This window comes from Oncorhynchus nerka, linkage group LG3 (assembly GCF_034236695.1).
Source record: "Oncorhynchus nerka isolate Pitt River linkage group LG3, Oner_Uvic_2.0, whole genome shotgun sequence".
Classification (NCBI taxonomy): Eukaryota; Metazoa; Chordata; class Actinopteri; order Salmoniformes; family Salmonidae; genus Oncorhynchus; species Oncorhynchus nerka.
In genome coordinates, this window is record NC_088398.1 from 21,473,018 (window position 1) to 21,500,108 (window position 27,091).

At 40.0% G+C, this 27,091-nt stretch overlaps 1 protein-coding gene across 2 annotated transcripts in view; it reads left to right on the forward strand.

The window, feature by feature from the left end:
* The first annotated feature begins 5,358 nt into the window (after positions 1-5,358).
* LOC115104440 (inactive phospholipase C-like protein 2) overlaps positions 5,359-27,091 on the forward strand; it is a 61,585-nt gene continuing 39,852 nt past the window's right edge. Inside the window, exons 1-3 of one of the 2 annotated variants that reach the window (XM_029625844.2) lie at positions 5,372-5,463; positions 5,665-5,722; positions 6,337-6,778. In XM_029625844.2, coding sequence (XP_029481704.2) covers positions 6,530-6,778 — 249 coding nt within the window. In that variant the 5' untranslated portion in view covers positions 5,372-5,463; positions 5,665-5,722; positions 6,337-6,529. Of the gene's footprint in view, positions 5,723-6,336; positions 6,779-27,091 lie in introns of both variants that reach the window. The other variant, XR_010461110.1, reaches the window with a different exon arrangement.

The following is a 27,091-nucleotide window of genomic DNA, read 5'->3' on the forward strand; positions in this document are numbered from 1 at the left end:
TGTTAATGGTTTTACAACTCACTATCAGATAGTCAGCGTCACCACCAGATGCCTCTGTTGTACAACAGTAAATTCTGTATCAGAATAACATGACCGTCTGCAGGCTTGATATACACTGCCGTTCAAAAGTTTGGGGTCACTTAGAAATGTCTTTGTTTTTGAAAGAAAAGCACATGTTTTTGTCCATTAAAATAACATAAAATTGATCAGAAATACAGTGCAGATACTGTTAATGTTGTAAATGACTATTGTAGCTGGAAATTGCTGATTTTTAATGGAATATCTACATAAGAGTACAGAGGCCCATTATCAGCAACCATCACTCTTGTGTTCCAATGGCACGTTGTGTTAGCTAATCCAAGTTTAGCATTTTAAAAGGCAAATTGATAATTAGAAAACCCTTTTGCAATTATGTTAGCACAGCTGAAAACTGCCATCCTGATTAAAGAAGCAATAAAACAAGCCTTCTTTAGACTATGAAACTCGTCAGTCTATTAGACTATGAAACTCGTCAGTCTATACTTGTTCTGAGAAATGAAGGCTATTCCATGCGAGAAATTGCCAAGAAACTGAAGATCTCTTACAATGCTGTGTACTACTCCCTTCACAGAACAGCGCAAACTGGCTTTAACCAGAATAGAAAGAGGAGTGGGAGGCTCCGGTGCACAACTGAGCAAGAGGACAAGTACATTAGTGTGTCTAGTTTGAGAAACAGATGCCTCACAAATCCTCAACTGGCAGCTTCATTAAATAGTACTCGCAAAACACCAGTCTCAACGTCAACAGTGAAGAGGCGACTCCGGGATGCTGGCCTTCTAGGCAGAGTTGCAAAGAGAAAGCGATCTCTCAGACTGGCCAATATAAATAAAAGATTAAGATGGGCAAAAGAACACAGACACTGGAAAGAGGAACTCTGCCTAGAAGGCCAGCATCCTGGATGTTATTTTAATGGACAAAAAAAAAAGTGCTTTTGAACAGTTAGTGTACACCGGCCCCTTCTCCTGTCCCTTACAACATTGATTTCTGTGAACTGATCCTTTATCAGAAAAAAGACACATGACTTCTAATAAGAACCCTGAGAAGGCAACACAAGGTGGAACTGGCACACTGATATAGAGGTAAGGTATTCTGCAGTATATTTATTGTCTAGAATTTGATTCAAAAAAGGTTCAATATAACTGTTTATGTTCATGTCTCATGTGTAGGCTATAAAAACTTCAGCAATGCATACCCTCCTGCACATAAACTCAGGCATGATTAACTTTGACTCAAATATTAGAACGTAAACTGTAAGGATCATTTTTGAATAGCTAAAGAGAATAATAGCTGCTACAAGAAAAACAATGAATTATACTGTTATCTGTTTCAATAACTGGATAGGCTATGCTATTGAAGAAACATATAGTCTTCTACAAGTTATGATCTGTTGACAATTGACATAAATGCAGCATATTGATAACGTCTCAGATGGACATTTTTCAGACCGTAAAATGCTATATTTTTACCCAGGAAATCATTTGGATTGACACACTCCAGCATCTTGAATTAAATCCAAGAGCACTGAAATATTCTCTGATTAACATCCCAAGCGAAAAATGTGTAATATTTTTATATATCACAAGTATACTTAAATATACAACATTTTGTAATAATATACTTCAAATACGAGATGTATTTTTCTTATCTTAAGTATACTATAAATATAATATCATTACACTAACACACTTATTAAAAGTGTACTTTAAATTACTAGATTTGTAAAGCTTTTAATATACTATAAATATACTATCCTCAACATTCAATACACTTATTAGAAGTGTACTTTAAATTAATTGTTTTTCAGTGAAGTATACTACAGTATATGTTCACTATCTTTAAATTTAAACACACTCATTAAAACTGTACTTCAATTTGAAACGCTTTAAATTGTAGTTTAGTATATTAATTCAAAATACACTTGGAGTTGTTTTTAAGTTGAAGCATTGACATATATACAGTATATTACACCTTTTTCTCCCCAAATTTGTGATATCCAATTGGTAGTTACAGTTTTGTCCCATCGCTGCAACTCCGGTACAGAGTACCTTGGGACAAGGGCTCATAAAAGACACACCCTCGTCCACTTATGCCCTTGGGAGAATCCCCGTGGCAATATTTGTCGTCGGTCCAAATGATTAGCCAAGCAAGGGAAGTTTGCAACGTTAGCCCCTCAGCCCTCGTTTTTCAATTATATTCACTTCGGGGCCTGGAACGCCACATAATTCAATTCGTGACGATTGTTCATCCACTAAGAAAAGTGCAGCAAAACTTAAAACCTCAATGTCAATATGAAGTCAATATACAAGTGTAAGTAAAAAAAAAAGTAAATAAGTTAGAAATTGTGCTACTAATGCACAAACACGTCTCATAAAAGTAATGATGTTTTTGTTTGGTTAGCTTTTGGAAAGTAGCTTGGCAGAAGTATCAAGGCAGGCTAACGTTTGTTAGCTAATTAATTTGCAAGCTATCGTACAGGAGGCGTATATGAATAATTACATAGTTAATATAAGTAGACATGCACTCATAATTGACTGTAGCGCATATAAAGCACCCACAAGCTACCGATGGCTGAAAACACAATCGCGGGATGAATGAGTGACGAATTTCCGGGCAAGGGTGGCCCATTTAAAAATCATTCCTTCCTCCCTTGCCCCTTGCCCTGAAAGTGTATACTCGTCAGACGTCATGATACATCATCAGAAGTGTCCACTTAATTTGAGGGCTGAGGGGATGGGGTGTGTCTTTTAAGTGTTTGGAATGCAGCCAAGGTACGGACTTGGGAGAGGTGAAGGTCGGGAGCCTTGCGTCCTCCGAAACACGACCCTGCCAAGCGGCACTGCTTCTTGACATACTGCTTGCTTAACCCGGAAGCCAGCCGCACCACTGTGTCGGAAGAAACACTGACTGCGATCCAAACACTTAAAAGACACACCCTATCCCCTCAGCCCTCAAATTAAGTGGACACTTCTGATGACGTATCATGACGTCTGACGAGTATACACTTGAAGGGCAAAGGGCGAGGGAGGAAAGAAGGAGTTTTAAATGGACCAGCCTTGGCCGGAAATTCATCACTCGTAGATCCCGCAATGGTTGTGTTTTCAGACAGCCATTTGATTAGATGTTCAGGAGTCTTAAGGCTTGGGGGTAGAAGCTGTTTAGAAGCATCTTTGACCTAGACTTAGAGCTCCAGTACCGCTTGCCGTGCAGTAGCAGAGAGAACAACCTATGACAAGTGTGGCTGGAGCCTTTGACAAATTTTAGGGCCTTCCTCTGATACCGCCTGGTATAGAGGTCCTGCATGGCAGGAAGCTTAACCCCAGTGATGTACCGGGCCGTACACACTACCCTCTGTAGTGCCTTGCGGTCGGAGGCCGAGCATTTGCCATACCAGGCAGTGATGCAACCAGTCAGCATGCTCTCGAGGTTGTTGTCCTGGCACCCCACGGCCAGGTCTCTGACCTCCTCCTTATAGGCTGTCTCGTCATTGTCGGTGATCAGGCCACTGTTGTGTCATCGACAAACTTAATAATGGTGTTGGAGTCGTGCCTGGCCACACAGTCATGAGTGAACAGAAAGTACAAGAGAGGACTGAGCACGCACCCCTGAGGGGCCTCCGTGTTGAGGATCAGCGTGACGGATGTGTTATTATCTACCCTTACCACCTGGGGCGGCCCGTCAGGAAGTCCAGGATCCAGTTGCAGAGGGAGGTTTAGTCCCAGGGTCCTTAGCTTAGTGATGAGTTATGAGGGCACAATGGCGTTGAACGCTGAGATGTAGTCAATGAATAGCATTCTCACATAGGTCTTCAATTTGTCCAGGTGTGAAAGAGCAGTGTGGAGTGCAATAGAGATTGCATCTGTGGATCTGTTGGGGCAGTATGCAAAATGGAGTTGGTCTAGGGTTTCTGGGATAATGTTGTTGATGTGAGCCGTGACTAGCCTTTCAAAGCACTTCATGGCTACAGACGTGAGTGCTACGGGTCGGTAGTCATTTAGGCAGGTTACCTTAGTTTTATTGGGCACAGGGGCTATGATGGTCAGACCAGATAATGTTATTTCTCATGGTCTGAGAGTTCTTTAGGTTCCTTTTGCCAAACTCCAAGCGGGCTGTCATGTGCCTTTTACTGAGCAGGGACTTCTGTCTACTGAGCAGGGACTTCTGTCTACTGAGCAGGGAGTTCTGTCTGACCACTCTACGATAAAGGTGGAGTGCTGCAGAAATGGTTGTCCTTCTGGAAGGTTGTCCCATCTCCACAGAAGAACTCTCGAGCTCTGCTAGAGTGACCATCGGGTTCTTGTTCACCTCCCTGACCTAGGCCCTTCTCAGTTTGGCCGGGCAGCCAGCTCTAGGAAGAGTCTTTTTGGTTCCAAACTTCTTACATTTCAGATTGATGGAGGCCACTGTATTCTTGGGGACCTTCAATGCTGCAGACATTTTTTGGTACCCTTCCCCAGATACGTGCATCGACACCACCCTGTCTCGGAGCTCTACGGCCAATTCCTTTGTCGTCATGGTTTGGTTTTTGCTCTGAAATGCACTGTCAATTGTGAGACCTTATATAGAGAGTTGTGTGTCTTTCCAAATCATGTCCAATCAATTGAATTTAACACAGGTCGACTCCAATCAAGTTGTAGAAACATCTCAAGGATGATCAACGGAAACAGGATGCACCTGAGCTCAATTTCGAGTCTCATAGCAAAGGGTCTGAATACTTATATAAATAAGGTATTTCTGTTGTTTGTTTTTAATACATTTGCACACATTCCGACAAACATGTTTTAATGTGTCATTATGGGGTACTGTGTGTAGATTGATGAGGGAATTATTATTATTATTTTTTTTTTTAAATAAGGCTGTAACGTTACAAAATATGGAAAAATGGAAAGGATCTCAATACTTTCCGAATGCACGAAAAATAAACCCTGGATTGTATATCCTACGTATTGGCCAATGAGGGACTTAGAAAATACCGGTCGACCATATTGGCACTCCCCAGAATACGGAGTCCGCCATAGGAATGAATGGAATTATACAGTATTTCAGTTAAACATGTCAAGGACAAAATTACATGCATAAGTATTTGTTGTTGTAGTGGGGACAGTAACATTAATACTTTCAAAAATCATACTTTAAATACATTAAAATATATATATATATAAAAAGTATGTTTAACTCACATAATATATATTTAAAGTATGTATGAAGGTGTCTGTAATAGAATAAACGTGGGAAAAAATGGTTTAGACATGAATAATTGCATTTGTATAGCTTCCAAAATTATTTTGTTTTTACTGTGTTGGGTGCGTGCCAGGACGTAGGGGCGGTGGCATCAAAACAGTGCCCTCATCAGTCATCTAGTGTAATTATAGAGAACCGGATTGATCGATTACCTTTTTTTTATGAGCAAAGTTTGATTGAAAGAAGGTTCGTTGTCGTTACAAGTAATTCGTTCACTTTTCGAATTTTTCTAAACGGTTAGCTCGCTAGATACATTTGATTTAGATAGCAAATGTATTGACCGTTGGGTTTAGTCGGTGACTACTTGTTAACAAGCTAGCTACATTGCAAGCTAGCTAATGCAGCAACTGGTGGTGCAGGGACTGAACAGTAGTCTTGTCGTTGCAGCTGGATAGCACAGCAGAATGGAACTTTGTTCTCTTTCTACAAGACTTTATCAAGCAAGGCAAGTGTGATAACACGACATTATGTTGCATGGGTGGCTGTAGAACAGATACGAGAGGGTTAGTTAGAACATATTTGGCTCTAGTATTCGCTTGCCAGGTTAGTTAATGTTAGCTAACTATTGGCAAGTTTATGAAATGTGGGCTAATTTGTCAGTTCACGTATCATGGCAGAGTACGGATGTCTGACTACGTTAACTAGCGATAACTAAATTAGCTCTAGTCTAGATATACACAGCAGCTAACAAACCAGCCACGTCTATCCGTGACGATTGTAAATATGGCTAACTTGTTGTCTAACGAAGCTTAGCTAGGCTGCTAACTATCGAATGCCTTAACCAGACAATTTCAAATGAGACGATGTAGCTAACGCTAGCTAATGCATCCATTATGAAACATAATTTTGCAATGTTATACCGACAGCTTTGCCAATTGAAAATTCCATTGAATGCAATTGCACTATTTGCATGTAATTAGCTAACGTTAGTCAGTTACTATTCAAAGTCACATTTATTAGACATCTTGTGTGCATGCAATTTCAGATGATAATGTCTAGCATTGAACCGTTGAATCTATTGATATTCAGTGTCTATTGTTGATGTGTTTTGTTTTACAGAGCACAATCCTTGGAGCACATTAGGTACGAGTCAAATATGGACCGAAAGATGATACGGAACGTTTTTGTGCAGATGTTATAACGAGGTAGCTAGCAAGCCAGGACATTGGATAAATACAACAGCGTTGCAAGTGAAACACCTACATTGCAGGTTGACAGCTACGCTTGGTCTTTCTGTGTGCGTGGAGTGCCTATGGCGGAGTTTGGAGAGAACGACGGCTCATCTCCATCGAATACTGGGGATTCTGTGGCTTTGCCCTGTGATCAAACAGACGGGAAGACGCAGTGCGAAGTATCGGTCTTCAATGGGGACTGTGGGATACCGGCAAACATGGTTGGATCAGAAACGTTACCTGACAGCCCAGGGCTTGAAACAGCCAACAACTCCTCTGTCGGATTGGATTCCAAATCTGGAATACCACGCAGGAGCAGCATTATAAAGGTAAATCATATTTGTAATACGGATTTGAAAACGCGAAGAGGGATGCATGGTTGGCTAGATGGTTAGCATAGTGGATGCATCCTTAGACTTTGATCTTCCACGAAGTGTACATGTTATGCACATTGGTTCAGCAACCTCGACCATACGACCACTTGCAATCCCAAAAAACACTGTTCACACAGTGACAATGCAAACAGTCAGGTTAAAGTATAGGTCTTGTCTGAATTTCATCGCAAGTGTCAATTCACCATTCAGAGCAAATTAATTAACTTCTGTGTTGTCAGCTCATGGTAAATATCTGAGATATTTAGCTGAATTCTGGATAGGCGACTACTAGGAGGGGATACACCTCCATTATCAGATTGAATACTATTGTTTAAAAATATCCTAGGCCAAGTCCTCACTAACTCATTTATGAAATTGAAGATGAAACCTTAATATGAAGACACAGGGAGTATGGGACAACAATGTCTAGGTTACAGCCGTTCTTACAAATGCGTCCTGTTGGAAAACATTGCTTGAATGCTTTGCATGAACTGAATTTGGAGACCAAAGTGATCCGTTTGCGACATCTTTTAAACAACAATCTTGAGTGCTTGACGTTTACCATATGTTGCCATTCCACATTTGGGAAAGTCAGGACCAATTCCTGTGGTTAAGAACAGTTTCCAAATGAAATTGGTGCCATTGTTGTCTGAACACATTGGTTTTGTAAGCAGTTCATCACGAGACAAGGATTTTCCTCATTAAGACTTCTCAGCTTTGTATTCCGTTGTCTTCATTAAAATAGCGTTGTCAGTTGGCCTCTATATTAGACAACAGATGGCCTCATGAAGGAAATGATGCATTCACTTATTTCCTCATATTGACTGTGTTGCAAGGTTGTTCGTTTGACTTGTTTTCCCTGAAAGTGAGGGCTACAAATCCCTAAATAGGCCTACAAATTGCATTCAAGTGTAGCCTGAGGCTATTACATTGCTAAACTCACAGCATTTTTGTATTTAGCTTATTGCTGCTCATTAGGCAGGTTTCCATTGATCCAGGTTTATTCAATTAAAGCAATGTCGCAACAAAAACACATTGCAACGTGTAATAGAAACAGCAGCTATTGAAGAAATGTTCTAAAGATCGACAACATTTTTTATCCATTCAATGTGTGGATTTGTCTTTTGTCAAACTTTCTTTATTGTGAGGAATTATGATGGAAACAGTTTTTCAGAATAAATTATTGCCGAATAATTTAAGGTACTCTGGGCACATGTCACACAACTATAAAGCTCCACTACACATTTTAATTCTAAATGTCTACTGCTTGCAAAAATAAAAATGTTTCTTTGCAGAACAAGGATTGTCTTGACTTTCAAGAATGCCTGAATTGTTTCGCCTTGCTTTTCTGGTTGGCTGGATGCAAGTTTCACAACCCAATTATTTCAGCTCTACAGGAGTGCAAGCTGCACAATGGCACAGACCATGGCGATACGTTGGCACATGAGAATGATTAGAATATGGCAAATATGAGTAAATTCTTGCATTCTATCCATGCTGGCCTTTGCGGGCTACCTGAGACATGAAACATACTGTAGGTGGGAAGGCTGTCACATTTATTAATGCACAATTTACCTAAATGGATTTTGGAAACAGTTCAAACACTTTAATTGTTTTATTCGGCACACGGTTTTTGCGAATGTTAAAAATGTTTGGAGGCAGGGGGGTGACATCATTACGGCCTGCTGTTTTTGTCACAAGTAGAAACATAGGCAGTTGTTGCAATTTCTATGCAAACTTTCTAAATGTCAACAACAATAAAATCACTGGACAAGTTAATGGAAACAGCTTATGTAGGTCTATCCCTTATTTCTTTGCATCTTTTGATTTTAAGCTGCTTATGGCTTACACTCTAGCCCAGGGATGGGCAACTCCAGTCCTTTGTGGCTTGATTGGTGTCATGTTTTTGCCCCAGCTAACACTGACTCCAATAATCAACGAGTGATCTTTTAGTTTGACTGCAATTAGTTTAATCAGATGTGTTTGCTAGGGATTGGGGGGGAAAGGTGAGACAACCACTTAGGACTGGAGTTGCTCGTCCCTGCTCTAGCCTTCTTATCATATCTGCAAGTCAACTGTGTAGCCTTATGAATGGATAGTCCCCACTGTGACTGAAGTTGCATCAATATCTTTTGATCAGCTAATTCTGGTCCTACTTGTAGATGAGGCTCGCACTTGTTATTGTCCAAAATCTCAATCAACTATGTTATTCATTGTGAGCCTTTTCATTGTGGTATTGTTAATTTGCCTGCAATGAACATGGTTCTTTCCAGTTAAGCTCTTTTTCAAGCCAGGTTTTGTGGGCAGCACTTTTTTGGCACATTGAAAGTGTTGAACCTTGACTCTCTCTCTGCCTGGAGATTGATGAAGGTAACATTGACATTTCTGCCTTGTAAATTTCCAAGTGATCTCTCACCACACAAGGACCTGTCTCACTTCCCAGCTGTGAAGAACTATTTATTTAATCTGATGTCCACTCCTGTGACTCAAGGTTAAAAAAAACTACAAATTAATAGTTCAATTATGTCTATTGAAAGGTATTGGAGAGCAGAGAATTCTGTATTTACCCCCCCAAAAAATATTTGCTGCACATACTTTCACTCACCAAGCTCTTGGTTGGTCTAGGGAAACCTTCTGTGTTGACAAACCTCTCATTGCTATTGAACAAAGCTTAATGCACACGTCGTGTTAGTACTGACTGGTCCGAAGGTAGTCGAAAATTATCACGTGGCTTACCACCAATGTCCAAAACGCAATAAGGGACTGTAAGACTACACAATAACAGCCTTCTTTGCAAGCCTTGACAAGTTGGTATAATACAACACTGGTCCATATGCAAATCAGCGTTGGGCAAATTTCCAGGCTAATCATGCTGGCCCTGTCAGACCAGAGCTAAAATGGACAGCTCCCATTAGTAGCAGTGGGTTCTGCTGGAGGTCTTAGACCTGTGCTGCCATATTACACCTCTCCTCTCCACTTCCACCTTGTGGTGTGGATCAGAAAACCAGTCAGTATCTGGTGTGACCACCATTTGCCTCATGCAGCGTGACACATCTCCTTCGCACAGAGTTGATCAGGGTGTTGATTGTGCCCTGTGGAATGTTGTCCCACTCATCAATGGCTGTGCGAAGTTGCTGGATATTGGCCGGAACTGGAACACGCTGTCCTACACGGCAATCCAGTGCATCCCAAAAATGCTCAATGGGTGACATGTCTGGTGAGTATACAGGCCATGGAAGAACTGGGACATTTTCAGCTTCCAGGAATTATGTACAGATCCTTGCAACATGGGGCTGTGCATCATCATGCTGAGCAATGAGATGATGGCGGCGAATGAATTATTATAATTTTTTATTTTTTTAAAATCACCTTTATTTAACCAGGTAGGCTAGTTGAGAACAGGTTCTCATTTGCAACTACGACCTGGCCAAGATAAAGCATAGCAGAGTGAACAGACAACACAGAGTTACACATGGAGTAAACAATTAACAAGTCAATAACACAGTAGAGAAAAAAAAGGGGAGTCTATATACAATGTGTGCAAAAGGCATGAGGAGGTAGGCGAATAATTACAATATTGCAGATTAACACGAGTGATAAATGATCAGATGATCATGTACAGGTAGAGATATTTGTGTGCAAAAGAGCAGAAAGGTAAATAAATAAAAACTGTGGGGATGAGGTAGGTGAGAATGGGTGGGCTATTTACCAATAGATTATGTACAGCTGCAGCGATCGGTTAGCTGCTCAGATAGCTGATGTTTGAAGTTGGTGAGGGAGATAAAAGTCTCCAACTTCAGCGATTTTTGCAAATCGTTCCAGTCACAGGCAGCAGAGTACTGGAACGAAAGGCGGCCGAATGAGGTGTTGGCTTTGGGGATGCTCAATGAGATACACCTGCTGGAGCGCGTGCTACGGATGGGTGTTGCCATCGTGACCAGTGAGCTGAGATAAGGCGGAGCTTTGCCTAGCATGGCCTTGGCACGACAATGGGCCTCAGGATCTCGTCACTGTATTTATGTGTAATGATCATGCATATCAAGAAGCTGATTAAACAGCAACACCTGTCAGGTGACTTGATTATCTTGGCAAAGGAGAAATGCTCACCAACAGGGATGTAAATAAATGTGTGCCCAATTTGGGCTAAATAATATTTTTGTGTGTATGGAACATTTCTGGGATCTTTTCAGCTCCTGAAACATGGGACCAAAACTTTACATGTTGTGTTTATTTTTTGTTCACTGTATAATTAATTGTGCACAGCCTTCAAGATTGAATTTATATGAAAGATCTAAGCACTTCCAATGAGAAGACGGGCACTTTCACTTTCTGTCCACACTCATAACATGAACACTGATTTTCAACTGTATTATGGAGCGCAAATCCCCATTGAACGTTTTCCTTAATTTTTTAACCTTTGAAATCAACATGGTTTTTACATTTACTCCACCAATTTTCAGAGAGAGCAGCTTTCTGTGGAACGGGTAAGATATTTGTTTACATGTTTGATTGGTCAGATAAGTGCAGGCTTGTGGTAATGGCTGGAGTGGAATGGTATCAAATACATCAAACGTATGGTTTCCATGTGTTTGATATTCCATTTGCTTCGTTCCGGCCATTATTATGCCTCCTGTGATGTGGGGATGGAGGGGGCTTGACATGAAGTGGATTGGAATGTGTTTAGGATATTACATGAATTATTACAGAATGATGCACTAGAAATGTGTAATATTTCTGGAACGAAGAAAAACAACTGGTTCTGTTCTCGAACACTAGATATCACTTTTGTTTCCATTCCTTAAAATGGTTTGTTCTTTTCTTCATGTTCTTTGAAAATGGTTCCAACCCCTGAGTAATATAATAAGCTATTTACCTACTAAAGCAGAATAGTTTTTCTGCAGTGATGAGAGGATGTGGTCGGCAGTGGTGGAAGAATACCCAATTGTCATACTTGAGTAAAGGTAAAGATATCTCTAAAGAAAACTACTCAAGTGAAAGTCCCCCAATGAAAATACTGCTTGAGTAAAAGTCAAAGTATTTGGTTTGAAATATACTTGTATCAAAAGTAAATGTAATTGCTGAAATATACCTAGTAAGTAATTTCAAATTCCCTATATTAAGCAAACCAGACAGCACAATTGGGTTTTAAATTTGTATTTGTATTTTAATTTATGTTTTTACAATTATTTAAGGATAGCCAGGGGCACACTCCAACACTGAGTCTGCCAGATCAGAGGCAATGGGGATGACCAGGGATGTTCTCTTGATAAGTGCATGAATTTGACAATTTTCCTGTACTGCTAGCCATTCAATTTACTCTTGGGTGTCGGGAGACATGTATGGAGTAAAAAGTACATTCTTTTCTCTAGGAATGTAGTGAAGTAAAAGTAAAAAGACTTCAAGAATATAAATAGTGAAGTACAGATAACCCAAAAAAACAACTTGTGTTTGGGACTTAAAATAACACTTTCTCAAATTAACACACACACACACACACACAGTGGGCTGAAACTTGGCTTCCAAATTTGTGGTATTGCTGAGTGTGAGATAGGCCTAGCTTGGGTCAGGTCACAGTATGTGCTCAAAATATAATCATAAGTAGACGCGCACAATTAAAACCACTGTATCATACTGCTTGAGGTGAGATTTAACTAGTCATGTCCGTTAAGAACAAATTCTTATTTACAATGACGGCCTACACATGTGAATGATAATGTAGCTTTGGCCTAACAGTTTTTAAAATTCTGTTCAGTTTTGACCAACCACTGGAAATTACAGATTTTTGAATGAACCTGTGGCTAAATCATTTTTTCACAGAGGTCCCTTCATTGTTTGATGGCTATCAATTATCTTCTGTATCTTGTTGCCAAAACCACAGCTCAGAGCATGTCCCTGATTTTAGTGATCATCCAAGCAAAAAGTAGGCCTAGGATTTTTTTTCCAGCTGTCTACTGCAAATAAATCAATCTTCTCTTCTGGTCCAGGCAGAATTGGAGAAGCAATATGTTCTCTTTCAATTCAGATGCTCCATATTTCAAGGGGAGCCTTATACTTCTACTTAGTTAGCTTAGGAATCCCTTGCAGCAATTTTTTTCCTTCCCTTTTCTCAAGATCAGGGTTATTTGTTGATATTGAGTAGTTTACATGACACCAGCCTACAACAGTTTATGATGCCTGATCTTTCTTGGACCCTAGCGCTAACCAAACCCTGTTGAATGTGAAATGTCACTGTTCTCATAGACTAGATATAACATGGTAAGCGTAAATCCATCCTGGACACTGAAATTGGAATGATATGTTACGTTTGCTATGGTTACATAAGATGGAAGATTACTTGAGGCAAAAACAAAAAGGAGGGTTTGCATGGTCAGGGTGGGTGTATAACGTCTTGCAACGCAAAGGTTGTGTGTTCGAATCTCATCATGGACATGTTTAGCATTTTAGCAAAATGTGCTATTTTGCAACTACTTTTTAGCTACTTTGCAACTACTTAGCATGTTAGTGAACCCTCCTTCTAACCTTAAAACTCTTAGCTAACCCTAACCTAACTCCTAACCTTGACTCCTAACATCTAGCAACCCAAAGGTTGTGTGTGAATCTCAAGGACAATTTTTGCTAATTAACAGCGTTGTTACTTCTTAGCAGCATGTTATCTAACCCTTTCCCTAACCTTAACCATTTTAGCTAACCCTAACCTAACTCCTAGCTCTAACCTTGACCCCTAAATCTAGCCCCTAGCCACTTAACTAACGTTAGCCACAACAAATTTGTAACATATCATACGGAATGGATGATGGACATACATAAAATATCATGTTACCGTCTTTTAATTTTTTTTATACCGTGGTATGATATTTTGGCCATATTGCTCAATCCTACTTGACTGCATCAAATCAATGTAGAGAAGATTTCTCAGCTAGCAAAGTTAGCCAGCTAGCTATCTAGGTAATTGAGGCTACAATATGCTGCGCTCCCCTGTCCTTGAAAACAATTAACATAATTCAGATTAAACAGCATACCTGTTGGTTGTTTGTTGTAGCTCGCTCATTCTCATTTAGCTAACGTTTAATTCTGTAATTGTTATTCCAGTTTGCATTGATTATAGAGATCTCTCACTTCCCTTGCTACACATGGAATCTTGGACTGTACAGCAGTTTTGATAGGCTGACAAAATCTAAAAGCTATTTGTGAAATGTGTTTAGGATACCGGCATAGCTGGCTACCAGTGTATGCATGTCTTTTTAAAATATATATTTTTTAAATTATGGGACACAGGTCATAAAGTACATTTAAACATTTGTTTTATTACATTTAGGAATTTCAAATGTCATCCTAGTATGTAACAATGTCACATGGATAATTTACTTAAGACAAGGTATTTTCATTCCTAATTAAATTAGGCCTAAAAAAATACACAAGTATTCAAATACTAACCGTTTCAGATATTTGAATAACCGTGCCCATCCCTAGCTACTATTCAAATTAAATCAATTAGCAACAGACTGGCTCATGATTTAAAATGTGCAAAGTTATTAGGGCTGTCCCCGACTACAAAAAAATCTTGGTCGACCGAGAGTCGTCTGTTCTTTCCATATATAGACACACCCTATGTTTGAATAAAATCAACTATATGTAGGCTACTGCGTTTGTCTGATGCTTTAAGCACTGCAATTTTTTAAATGAAGACACACAAATTTACTAAAGATGGAGCCAGAGTTTAATATAGCCTAACCAGAATAATAAAAACCTGTTCTGACCCTCTTCTACTTGAATGAAGATTACATTTGAAAACTTTTAACTTCTATTGCCATTGCCGATATGTAAAAATGGCGTACATAAAGCCAACAAATAAACATTGCAGTCCGCAGGTAGATATTATCCTGATAAAAATAAATATCCTGTCCTTGGCTAAGCATGGCCTGTCTGCAAGGAACTTGAAACATTGTCAACTATTAAAATATTCTGGGCCCTCAGTTTCCTGTGCCAGTGAGCTCCGGAGAGAGACACAGCTGTAGGATATTTGTGGGATAAGAAGTAATCAGGTAGGCCTACTTTGATATTTCCACAGGATCAGGGCATGACATTTTTTTTCCCCTTTCTGAGTGTTTATCTAAAGGGATAGAGCTGGAAAGAATGTTCAAATAAGCTACAGTGAGGAACTATTGTCATTCTCAATGGATGTAAAAACAGACTTTGTTTACTTGCCGTTTGAGGAGAAGAAAAAATTACTTTGAGAATTAGTATTAGATCCCCAAAGGGGCACATTTTATAGGCCTGCATTTGTGTGCAGGCCAGGTATCCTATAGGCTTACTTCTATGCATAATCAGGTGTGTGTCCGCAGTCAAGATTGACAGGAGCGCTACAGTACAAACAAAAGACAATGAATAAATTGACAACTTGTAAATGGAATTAAATAAATCAGTGTAGCCTAGGTTGTGTGCTCTGCAAACAATGTGTCCACTCCTACAAGGACAATGGTGAGACTGTAGTAATAATATATTGAATGCATTAACAGAAATGACCTTAACCAAACAAACATTGTAGATTAAAAATAGTGGGAATTAATGGTAAATGTACTACTGGTGTGCCATCCCTGCGGCCTCTGCAATGGATTAGTCCACTCAGACAGGCGTGAATCAGACTGGTGCCTCGTGTACCATACATATTTAAAAGAAATATTTTCCACTGCTTGAGTAAAAATAAATATTGGTCGACCAACAGCCTATCGACCAAACATTGGACCAGTCGACTTAATGGGGTCAGCCCTAAAAGCTATGAAGTGAACATGGAGCAAATGGATTGCGGGAGCAATGCGTCATTAATCCTATAATTACTTATCATTGGGAAGGCTATATTATGATTGCTATTTCAGTAATCGGCCATCGGATGCAGGTAGGCATACATAATTGTCACACATGCTCTGTGCATCTTGTTTTTTGTAATTAATATTTCACCATGCTATATAAATGGCTGCAATAATGTTAGGAACTAAGCACTGCGGCAATATTTTGCCTCTGTTAAAATGAAAGAAGCTAGGCCTAGTATGCTGTCAGTGAAAAGCCGGAAAATATGTGTTGGTAAATAGAAAGTTTGAAGGCCAACCCATTGTCATGCCAAGCTACTTGGTCATAGGTCCGTTTTTCATCAGAGGAGCAGTAGTACGTTTTTAGGGGAGACCGCAGTAGTGGTGCGTGGGTATAATCACTGGGGAAGCCAGATAAAAAGCAATATTACAACCTACAGTTGAAGTCGGAAGTTTACATACACTTAGGTTTACATACACTCTACAAATTTCTTGTCAACAAACTATAGTTTTGGCAAGTCTGTTAGGACATCTACTTTGCATGACACAAGTCATTTTTCAGCAATTGTTTACAGACAGATTATTTCACTTATATTTCACTGTATCACAAATCCAGTGGGTCAGAAGTTTACATATGCTAAGTTGACTGTGCCTTTAAACAGCCGGGAAAATTGGAGTAAATTATATTATGGAGTTAGAAGCTTCTGATAGGCTAATTGACATCATTTGAGTTAATTGGAGGTGTACCTGTGGATGTACACTGCTCACAAAATAAAGGGAACACTAAAATAACACATCCTAGATCTAAATGAATGAAATATTCTTATTAAATACTTTTTTCTTTACATAGTTGAATGTGCTGACAACAAAATCACACATTATCAATGGAAATCAAATTTATCAACCCATGGAGGTCTGGATTTGGAGTCACACTCAAAATTAAAGTGGAAAACCACACTACAGGCTGATCCAACTTTGATGTAATGTCCTTAAAACAAGTCAAAATGAGGCTCAGTAGTGTGTGTGGCCTCCACGTGCCTGTATTACCTCCCTACAACGCATGGGCATGCTCCTGATGAGGTGGCGGATGGTCTCCTGAGGGATCTCCTCCCAGACCTGGAATAAAGCATCCGCCAACTCCTGGACAGTCTGTGGTGCAACGTGGCGTTGGTGGATGGAGCGAGACATGATGTCCCAGATGTGCTCAATTGGATTCAGGTCTGGGGAACGGGCGGGCCAGTCCATAGCATCAATGCCTTCCTCTTGCAGGAACTGCTGACACACTCCAGCCACATGAGGTCTAGCATTGTCTTTCATTAGGAGGAACCCAGGGCCAACCGCACCAGCATATGGTCTCACAAGGAGTCTGAGGATCTCATCTCGGTACCTAATGGCAGTCAGGCTACCTCTGGCGAGCACATGGAGGGCTGTGCGGCCCCCCAAAGAAATGCCACCCTACACCATGACTGACCCACCGCCAAACCGGTCATGCTGGAGGATGTTGCAGGCAGCAGAACATTCTCCACGGCGTCTCCAGACTCTGTGACATCTGTCACATGTGCTCAGTGTGAACCGGCTTTCATCTGTGAAGGGCACAGGGCGCAAGTGGCGAATTTGCCAATCTTTGTGTTCTCTGGCAAATGAAAAACGTCCTGCACGGTGTTGGGCTGTATTTCAGATTTGATTTCTTTCATCACATTCCCAGTGGGTCAGAAGTTTACATACACCCAATTTAGTATTTTGTAGCATTCCATTTTAAATTGTTTAACTTGGGACAAACGTTTTGGGTAGCCTTCCACAAGCTTCCTACAATGAGTTGGGTGAATTTTGGCCCATTCCTCCTGACAGAGCTGGTGTAACTGAGTCAGGTTTGTAGGCCTCCTTGCTCACACACGCAGTTCTGCCCACAAATTTTCTATAGGTTTGAGGTCAGTTCTTTGTGATGGCCACTCCAATACCTTGACTTTTGTCCTCAAGCCATGTTGCCACAACTTTGGATGTATACTTGGGGTCATTGTATACTTGGAAGACCCATTTGGGACCAAGCTTTAACTTCCTGACTGATGTTGATTTAAATATATTCACATAATTTTCCACCCGCATGATGCCGTCTATTTTGTGAAGTGCACCAGTCCCGCCTGTAGCAAAGCACCCCCACAACATGATGCTGCCACCCCCGTGCTTCACGGTTGGGGTGGTGTTCTTCAGCTTGCAAGCCTCCTTTTCCCTCCAAACATAATGGTCATTATGGCCAAACAGTTAATCTTTAGGAGACAGAACGCATCTCCTTCCTGAGCGGTATGCCTGCTGCGTCGTCCCATGGTGTTTATACTTGCGTACTATTATTTGTTTAGATGAACATGGTGCCCTAAGGCATTGGGAAATTGCTCCCAAGGATAAACCAGACTTGTGGAGCTCTGTTTTTATTTTATTTTGTCTTGGCCTATTTCTTTTACCATGATGTCAAGCAAAGAGGCACTGAGTTTGAAGGTAGGCCTTGAAATGCATCCACAGGTACACCTCCAATTGACTCAAATGATGTCAATTAGCCTATCGGAAGCTTCTAAAGCCATAACATAATTTTCCGGAATTTTCCAAGCTGTTTAAAGGCACAGTCAACTCGGTGTATGTACACTTCTGACCCACTGGAATTGCGATACAGTGAATTATAAGTGAAATAATCTGTCTGTAAACAATTGTTGGAAAAATTACTTGTCATTCAAGTCCTAACCGACTTGCCAAAACTATGGTTTGTTAACAAGAAATTTGTGGAGTGGTTGAAAAACAAGTTTTAATGACTCCAATCTTAGTGTATGTAAACTTCTGACTTCAAACTGTATATTTTTTTTCTCTTGCTTTGTCTATCTCTGATAAGCTACCCAGGAAAGGGCTGAAAATAGCCCATTATTAATATATGTAGCCTTAGAAATAAGGTTCATGAAATCAGTAACTTGCTAACATCAGATAGCATTCATATATTAGCCATTTCTGAGACTCACTTCGATAATTCATTTGATGATACATCAGTAGCAATACAAGGATATAACATTTCTAGAAGAGACAGAAATGCGTATGGGGTAAGGGTTGTTGTATATATTCAGAGCCTTATCCCTGTAATGCTTAGAGAAGATCATGTCAAGTGTTATTGAAGTGTTGTGGTTGCAGGTTCACTTTGTACATCTAAAGCCTTCTTTTGAGGTGTTGCTATAGGCTACCAAGTGCTAACAGTTAGTATCTAAATAATATGTGGGAAATGTTTGATAGTGTATGTGCTGTAAACAGAGAGGTCTACTTTCTTGGGGACCTGAATATTGACTGGTTTTCATCAAGCTGTCCGCTCAAGAGGAGGCTTCTTACTGTAACCAGTGCCTGTAATCTCTGGTTCAGGTTATTATTCAACCTACCAGGGTGTTTACAAACACTACAGGAACAAGATCATCCACATGTATCAATCACATTTTTACTAATGCGGTAGAACTTTGTTCTAAAGCTGTATCCCGTACCCATTGGATGCAGTGATCACAATATAGTGGTCTATCCAGGAAAAACAAAGTTCCAACAGATGGGCCTAAAATAGTGTATAAGAGATCATACAAAAGATTTTGCTGTGATTCTTATGTGGATGATAAAAATATTTGTTGGTCTGATGTGATTTATGAATTTGCTTCTTCCAATTATTCATGAACATGCATCTGTTAAACTGACTGTTAGAACTGTTAAGGGCCCATGAATTGATGAGGAGTTGAAAGAGATGGGGCAAAAGGAGGGGCTAATAAGTCTGGCTGTATATCTGACTGGCTTACTTACTGCAAATTGAGAAATGATGGGACTAAACTTAACAAAAAGAAGAAACTTTATTATGAAGCCAAGATCAATGATATAAGGAATGATGGAAAAAAACTGGTGTGGCTGTTGAACAAGTTGAGGAGACTAAATTACTTGGTGTTACCTTAGATTGTAAACTGTCATGGTCAAAACATATAGATTCAATGGTTGTAAAGATGGGGAGAGGTCTGGCTGTAATAAAGGGATGCTCTGCTTTTTTGATGCCACACTCCAAAAAGCAAGTTCTGCAGGCTCTAGTTTAGTCTAATCTTGATTATTGTCCAGTCGTGTGGTCCAGTGCTGCAAGGAAAGACCTAGTTAAGCTGCAGCTGGCCCAGAACAGAGCGGCACGTTTTAATTGTAATCAGAGGGCTGATATAAATACTATGCATGCCAGTCTCTCTTGGCTGAGAGTTGAGGAGAGACTGACTGCTTCACTTTTTCTTTTTATGTGTTGAAAATCCCAAATTGTTTGCCTATTCAATTTACACACAGCTCTGACACACACACTTATCCCACCAGACATTCCACCAGGGTTTTTATCGTAGTCCCAAAATCCAGAACAAATTCAAGAATACGTACAGTATTGCACAGAACTTCCTTCCATCTCATATTGCTCAAATAAATGGCAAACCTGGTTTCAAAACACAGATAAAGCAACACCTCGTGGCACAACGCCTCTCCCCTATTTGACCTAGATAGTTTGTATGCATTAATATGTAGGCTACGTGTGCCTTTTAAAAATGTTTTTATGTAGTTTTGTATTTTATCATTCTGTATTATGTTTCATGTTTTGTGTGGACCCCAGGAACTGTAGCTGCTGCTTTTGCAACAGCTAATTGGGATCCTAATAAAATACCAAATAGTCCAAATGCCTATTTCCATGGCTAATTTAGGAAAGGGACAATTTTAGCTAGTTTGCCACCGGAGGACAACACATCGAGATGCAACAATTCAAGTTGTTTCTGTCTGACGTTTGCTCTCAATGCGATTTGATAGGAGTGACGCCAAACCCAAGCTGGCTTCCATTGACCATAAAAAATAAAATAAAAATATATATATATATATTTTTTTTTGGGGGGGGGGTGCCAAGACCATTGGCAGTTGAGCTCAAACTGATTGGCTATTATTTTATACTATTTTTTTTAATCAAGAGAGGCCAAATACTTGCTGGCTTCCCTTGCATTCAATGCTACGGGCTGCAACAATTTCATACGCTTTCAGTCAAGACCGCATCAGATAGATGGCCTACAGAGACAGAGGGGTGCTGTTTCGCTCGCTCAAATGCTTTCTCAAGTGAGATACATTCAGCCTCCTGTGATTTGAAGGAAAATTATGAAACACAGAGATGAAAGATTCTAAATGATTTGCAATGTTTTCTTTCTTGGTAATTTTTGGGGGGAAGTCTGGCTACCCTTCGCATCCACAAATACACACCACTGGAAGACTGTCTATCCCCCATGTACCAACTTCCCTTGAGAAAATTGGAATGTCAGGCTTACTGCCATTTTTTTCTTACGTACTGTCTCTCAGCACCTGCTTAACCACACCAGGATTACACTGGCATTTTACCCAACCACATGCTGTTATCCACCATGAGGACTTATGGCATTACCTTTTCAGTTAAAATATTACGTGCCACTGTTTTGAGTGTTGCTTAATTTACCAAAATGCCATGCTCTGGTTGGGCTCCAACGGCATGTATTTTTTTTGTCACTGATTAAAGATCTTCTGTCACCATTCCTGGTCTGGGTGCTGTCTCAAGTTGCTCACTGTGTGCTGTATTTGTTCCAGACGACTCGCTACACTTTACCAAGCCTGCAGTATTATTTATTCATTTATCCACTAAGATGTCACTCATTTACAGGGCTGGGGACTTGACGGAGAGTTACCGGCTATAACCTGTTATTTCAGGGGGACCACAGATGACTTGGCAGTACTCAAGTGGCTTTACCAGGGTAAAGTTTGTAGTAGACCACCGTTAATGGAAGGGAAGTGCATAAGAGTGTGAACACAGGTATACACATGTCTGACACCTTCAATTATTAACAGATCTTAGCACCGGTCTGATTTTTGTAGAGCGGATGTTCCGGGGTCCGGAAGAGAATTCATAATTATTTGTACATTGCAAAATGTACAAAAAGTAATCCCAAAAATAAATTATATTTGAAAATAATAATTTTGTAAATATTTTACATTGACATGATCACATCTCTCTTTTTATTTGTGGGAATACTTGGTAGAAATGTTTACTGGTGATCCCCCCACACACATTTTTCCCCAGAAAAACTGAAATCCTTGATATTAGTCTTGTTTGTTTTTTTACAAAAATCTTTGGAGGGGGGGAAACCACTCACAGGCCGGTTTTGACCCACGGGACGCCTGTTACTGACCCCTGCCATACATCTTCAAGAGTTGGCCCAGGATATGACACAACTATTCGATAGCATACATTTTGCTCAGTCTGCAGTCACCGACTGAAATGTAGGCTAGTCGATCTCAAACACAGCCGGCATATTTTGATCTGTGATTGAACGCAAGAAAGGCAGTCACTGTCACGACGTGTTGGCATTGTACTCTACAACTTTAGTACAATTATTGATCTCACAAGATTTCTCTTCTCACATCCTAATTTGTTCATGATTGGCATATGGATTTCTTTGACCTGACCACATTTCCTCTGCCCCAGCGCTGTCCTCTTCTCTTGTTGGACCTTAGGGCTCTTCCAGCTATGCAGCCATTAAATCGGCAAAACCGTAATCGCAATAAAGTTTATGCAGGATTTGGGCATCTTGATACCCTTGGCAAAAACTAAGCAGTAGGGACCAATTTTATTCACAGTGCAGTACTGTGGTGTTAAGAAGCCTTCCAGCAGGATGAGTTAGGCTTGTCTCATTAAAGATGACTTATTAGATGCTGAACTATATTGAAGCTGCTCACTCCTTCGTGGATATAAATTGTGTGACATGACACCTATGATTTATTGCTGCTTGCCTCTTTTTTTAAAGTGATACTTTGGGATTTTGGTAGGAGTCAGATTAATCGTGGATACCATTTTTGTCTGTCCAGTATGAAGGAAGTTAGCATTGGCTAACAAAACTGCCTCTAACAAGTGTTAACCATAGACTTCGTCATTACACTATCTGCTTGCATGGGTTTGGACCTATGCAATTACGATGACTGCACATTTTGCCTTACGTCCCATACTGTTTTTGAATGGGCTTTAAGATTATATAATCTTATATAATATATATAATTATATAATTATATAATCATTTTAAAATGTGTATATCAAACCAAGATGGCATAGCAGTTCAGACGTCTTTTGTCCTCGTCTTGTCGTGTCCTGTATATATATATATTTACAACTTTTTTCACGTACATTTTATTTTTATTTTCCATCAACTCATCTTCAAAACACTCTCCTGCAACCCGCCTCACCAATTTATATTTATAAAAAAGTATTATTTACCTCAAATCTGTAATCCTCCAAGAAGCTAGCCAGAAACTAGCCAGAAGCTAGCCCAGAAGCTAGTTCAGAAGCTAGTTAGCTTCTTTACTGGCAAATTGTTAGTATTCAGCTAACCACGGTTTGTGGTCATCAGCTATCCTTTAGCTCGAAAATCTATCGCCAGTTTTGTACGGCGCAGCGCGGCTCGGAACGGAACATACCGGACCAATTTTTCTCTCCATGTCCCTGGATTTCAACTGCTCTCTGGACATTCATACCCGGATCTCACAGCTAGCTAGCTGCTATCCGTGTGACTATCGGCTTTCGTCGATTCCGGAGCAAACATCAATTATTCCGGAGCTAGCCAGCTCCGTCAATCACTCCTGAGTTCCATCAATCACTCCTGGGCTGCAGTCACCTATCCGGACCCGTTTTACTGCCTACGCGGAGCCCCACCGGGCCTTCACAACTGGACTGCTGACGTTATCTACCCGAAGGAGATCCGGCTGGCTCCTCCGTCGCGACGTTACCTGAACTCCCATCTGCGGCCTGCTAACCGTTAGCTGTCTTACCGGCTGCTATTTGAATAGACAATTGGACAATTTATTTATTTTTATTATTATTATGTTTTCTTCTTGGGCCTCTATAACTATATCTATTGTTCTTATTTTTGTTGTTGTTGTGTGATTTGGATTAATCCCCTCTGCCACACGGAACCCCACTAATCTACTGACGGAACGCAAGAGGTGGCTAACAACAGACCTCCATCCTATGCTAGCTTGCTACCGATGGCCTGGCTAGCTGTCTAAATCGCCGTGACCCCCAACCAACCTCTCCACTCACTGGACCCTTTTGATCACTCGACTAAGCATGCCTCTCCTTAATGTCAATATGTCTTGTCCATTGCTGTTCTGGTTAGTGTTTATTGGCTTATTTCACTGTAGAGCCTCTAGTCCTGCTCACTATACCTTATCCAACCTATTAGTTCCACCACCCACACATGCAATGACATCTCCTGGTTTCAATGATGTTTCTAGAGACAATATCTCTCTCTTCATCACTCAATACCTTAGGTGTCTGGTTAGACTGTAAACTCTCCTTCCAGACCCATATCAAACATCTCCAATCCAAAGTTAAATCTAGAATTGGCTTCCTATTTCGCAACAAAGCATCCTTCACTCATGCTGCCAAACATACCCTTGTAAAACTGACCATCCTACCAATCCTCGACTTTGGCGATGTCATTTACAAAATAGCCTCCAATACCCTACTCAACAAATTGGATGCAGTCTATCACAGTGCAATCCGTTTTTTCACCAAAGCCCCATATATTACCCATCATTGCGACCTGTACGCTCTCGTTGGCTGGCCCTCGCTTCATACTCGTCGCCAAACCCACTGGCTCCATGTCATCTACAAGACCCTGCTAGGTAAAGTTTCCCCTTATCTCAGCTCGCTGGTCACCATAGCATCTCCCACCTGTAGCACACGCTCCAGCAGGTATATCTCTCTAGTCACCCCCAAAACCAATTCTTTCTTTGGCCGCCTCTCCTTCCAGTTCTCTGCTGTCAATGACTGGAACGAACTACAAAAATCTCTGAAACTGGAAACACTTATCTCCCTCACTAGCTTTAAGCACCAACTGTCAGAGCAGCTCACATATTACTGCACCTGTACATAGCCCACCTATAATTTAGCCCAAACAACTACCTCTTTCCCAACTGTATTTAATTGATTTATTTATTTTGCTCCTTTGCACCCCATTATTTTTATTTCTACTTTGCACATTCTTCCATTGCAAAACTACCATTCCAGTGTTTTACTTGCTATATTGTATTTACTTTGCCACCATGGCCTTTTTTGCCTTTACCACCCTTCTCACCTCATTTGCTCACATTGTATAGACTTGTTTATACTGTATTATTGACTGTATGTTTGTTTTACTCCATGTGTAACTCTGTGTCGTTGTATCTGTCGAACTGCTTTGCTTTATCTTGGCCAGGTCTCAATTGTAAATGAGAACTTGTTCTCAACTTGCCTACCTGGTTAAATAAAGGTAAAATAAAAATAAATAAAATAAAATATGAATTTATACCAGGATTAATTGGCTTCTACCCAATGCATTTTATAAAGATTTTTTATTTCATTTTCTTGTAAGTGGTCACACTTTCTCATCGTAAATCAATGTTATAACTGATGAGATCTTGATATTGCACATAGGTCTACCTTTCATTTCCCATATTGGCTATTGTTTCTCATCACATTGTAATACAAATCTGGTTCAGGTCAGATTTAAAGCAGGGGTTCCCAACTAGGGCAGGGCTTGACATTAATGCTTGTCCGCTTGTCTGGGACAACTTAAATATGAGCGGAGGCGGTCAGCATTTTAAAACTATTTAATCATAATTGTTTAAAACCTGGATGTTTGTCATTTCATTAAGCATGTATTACCTTGTTTCAAATTTGACCTTGATAAAATAATTCTCTCAGCATTTATAAACACGTAACTTCTTATGGTATATGGGGACGGTTGCGTCCCACTTGGGCAAAAAACAGGGAAAATGCAGTGCGGCAAATTCAAAAACATGATATAAAAATCAAACTTTCATTAAATCACACATGTAAGATACTCAATTAAAGCTACACTCGTTGTGAATCCAGCCAACATGTCAGATTTTTAAAAGGCTTTTCGGCGAAAGCATAAGAAGCTATTATCTGATGATTGCCCAATAGTAAACAAAAAGGGTAGCCTATTTCAACACTGCAGGCGCTACACAAAATGCAGAAATAAAATATAAAACATGCATTACCTTTGACGAGCTTCTTTTGTTGGCACTCCAATATGTCCCATAAACATCACAATTGGTCCTTTTGTTCGATTAATTCCATCCATATATATCCAAATGTCCATTTATTTGACGCGTTTGATCCAGAAAAAAACAGCTTCCAAAAAACGCAACGTCACCACAAAATATTAAACTATAAACCTTGCCAAAATATTTCAAACTACTTTTGTAATACAACTTTTAGATATTTTTTAATGTTAATAATCGATCAAATTGTAGACGGGTCTATCTGTGTTCAATACAGGAAGACAACAAACCATGCTACTTTTCACGTCTTGCGCACTCTCAACAGTGTTACCCAGTTCCTAGATGGCCTACTTCTTCATTGCACAAATGAATAACCTCAACCAAATTCCAAAGACTGGTGACATCCAGTGGAAGCGATCGGAACTGAAAAGATGTTCCTAAGAAATATAATTTGCCAATGAGAACTCAGTGAACAGACAGACCCAAAAAACAAAAATTCTGAATGGGTAGTCCTCTGGGTTTTGCCTGCTTACATTAGTTCTGTTATACTCACAGACATGATTCAAACAGTTTTGAGTGTTTTCTATCCAAATCTAATAATAATATGCATATATTATATTCCTGGCATGAGTAGCAGGAAGTTGAAATTGGGCACGCTATTTATCCAAAAGTGAAAATGCTGCCCCCTATACCTTAAGAAGTTAACATGCTATTGAACCCAGCATTTTTTTGTTTAAAAAAAATATCATTTTTAAATGTTATTGTCCAGCAGCCGAAGGCATAATCCTAGTCATAGCTTTTGAGAATGGCGTCTTCCCTCTAATTGCATTTTGGAACATTCGCGTGTAGCCTACAGCCATGTGTGCACTGTTGAGCTTTATAATATGAAAATATAAAACTCATCAACATGTTTTAAGCTAAACGATCCGATCTGTCCTCCCAGAACTGTCCCCAGAGCCCGTTTTGAACCAAATACACTTTTTTATTGCCTCCAATTTCAATCCCTGGAGGGACTTATTCTATAAAGGCATAAAAAGTATTTGATTGTAATGTTGAAATATTTTATAGGCTACCAAGGGTGGCCAACCATCCTTCAGGAGAGCCTTTAAAAGGGTTGTGTTGTATTTTGAGACCGGCTGGAATATGCAAAGAAGCCAATTGACGGAGTGTAGCCTCCATTTTTGTCTGATTCTCTATGTTAAAAATATAGTAACGCATTTCATTTTGTGAAGTGGTACCTTGCATCTTGCAATGATGTAAAAATGGTGCTACTTGTCCTATGGATGACTGATTTTTGTATCTAAAATAGTTAATGTCAGGCCCTTATATGGGTCTCGCCCCCCACCGGTGGCCGCCAAAGTTTCCTGGTGGGTCA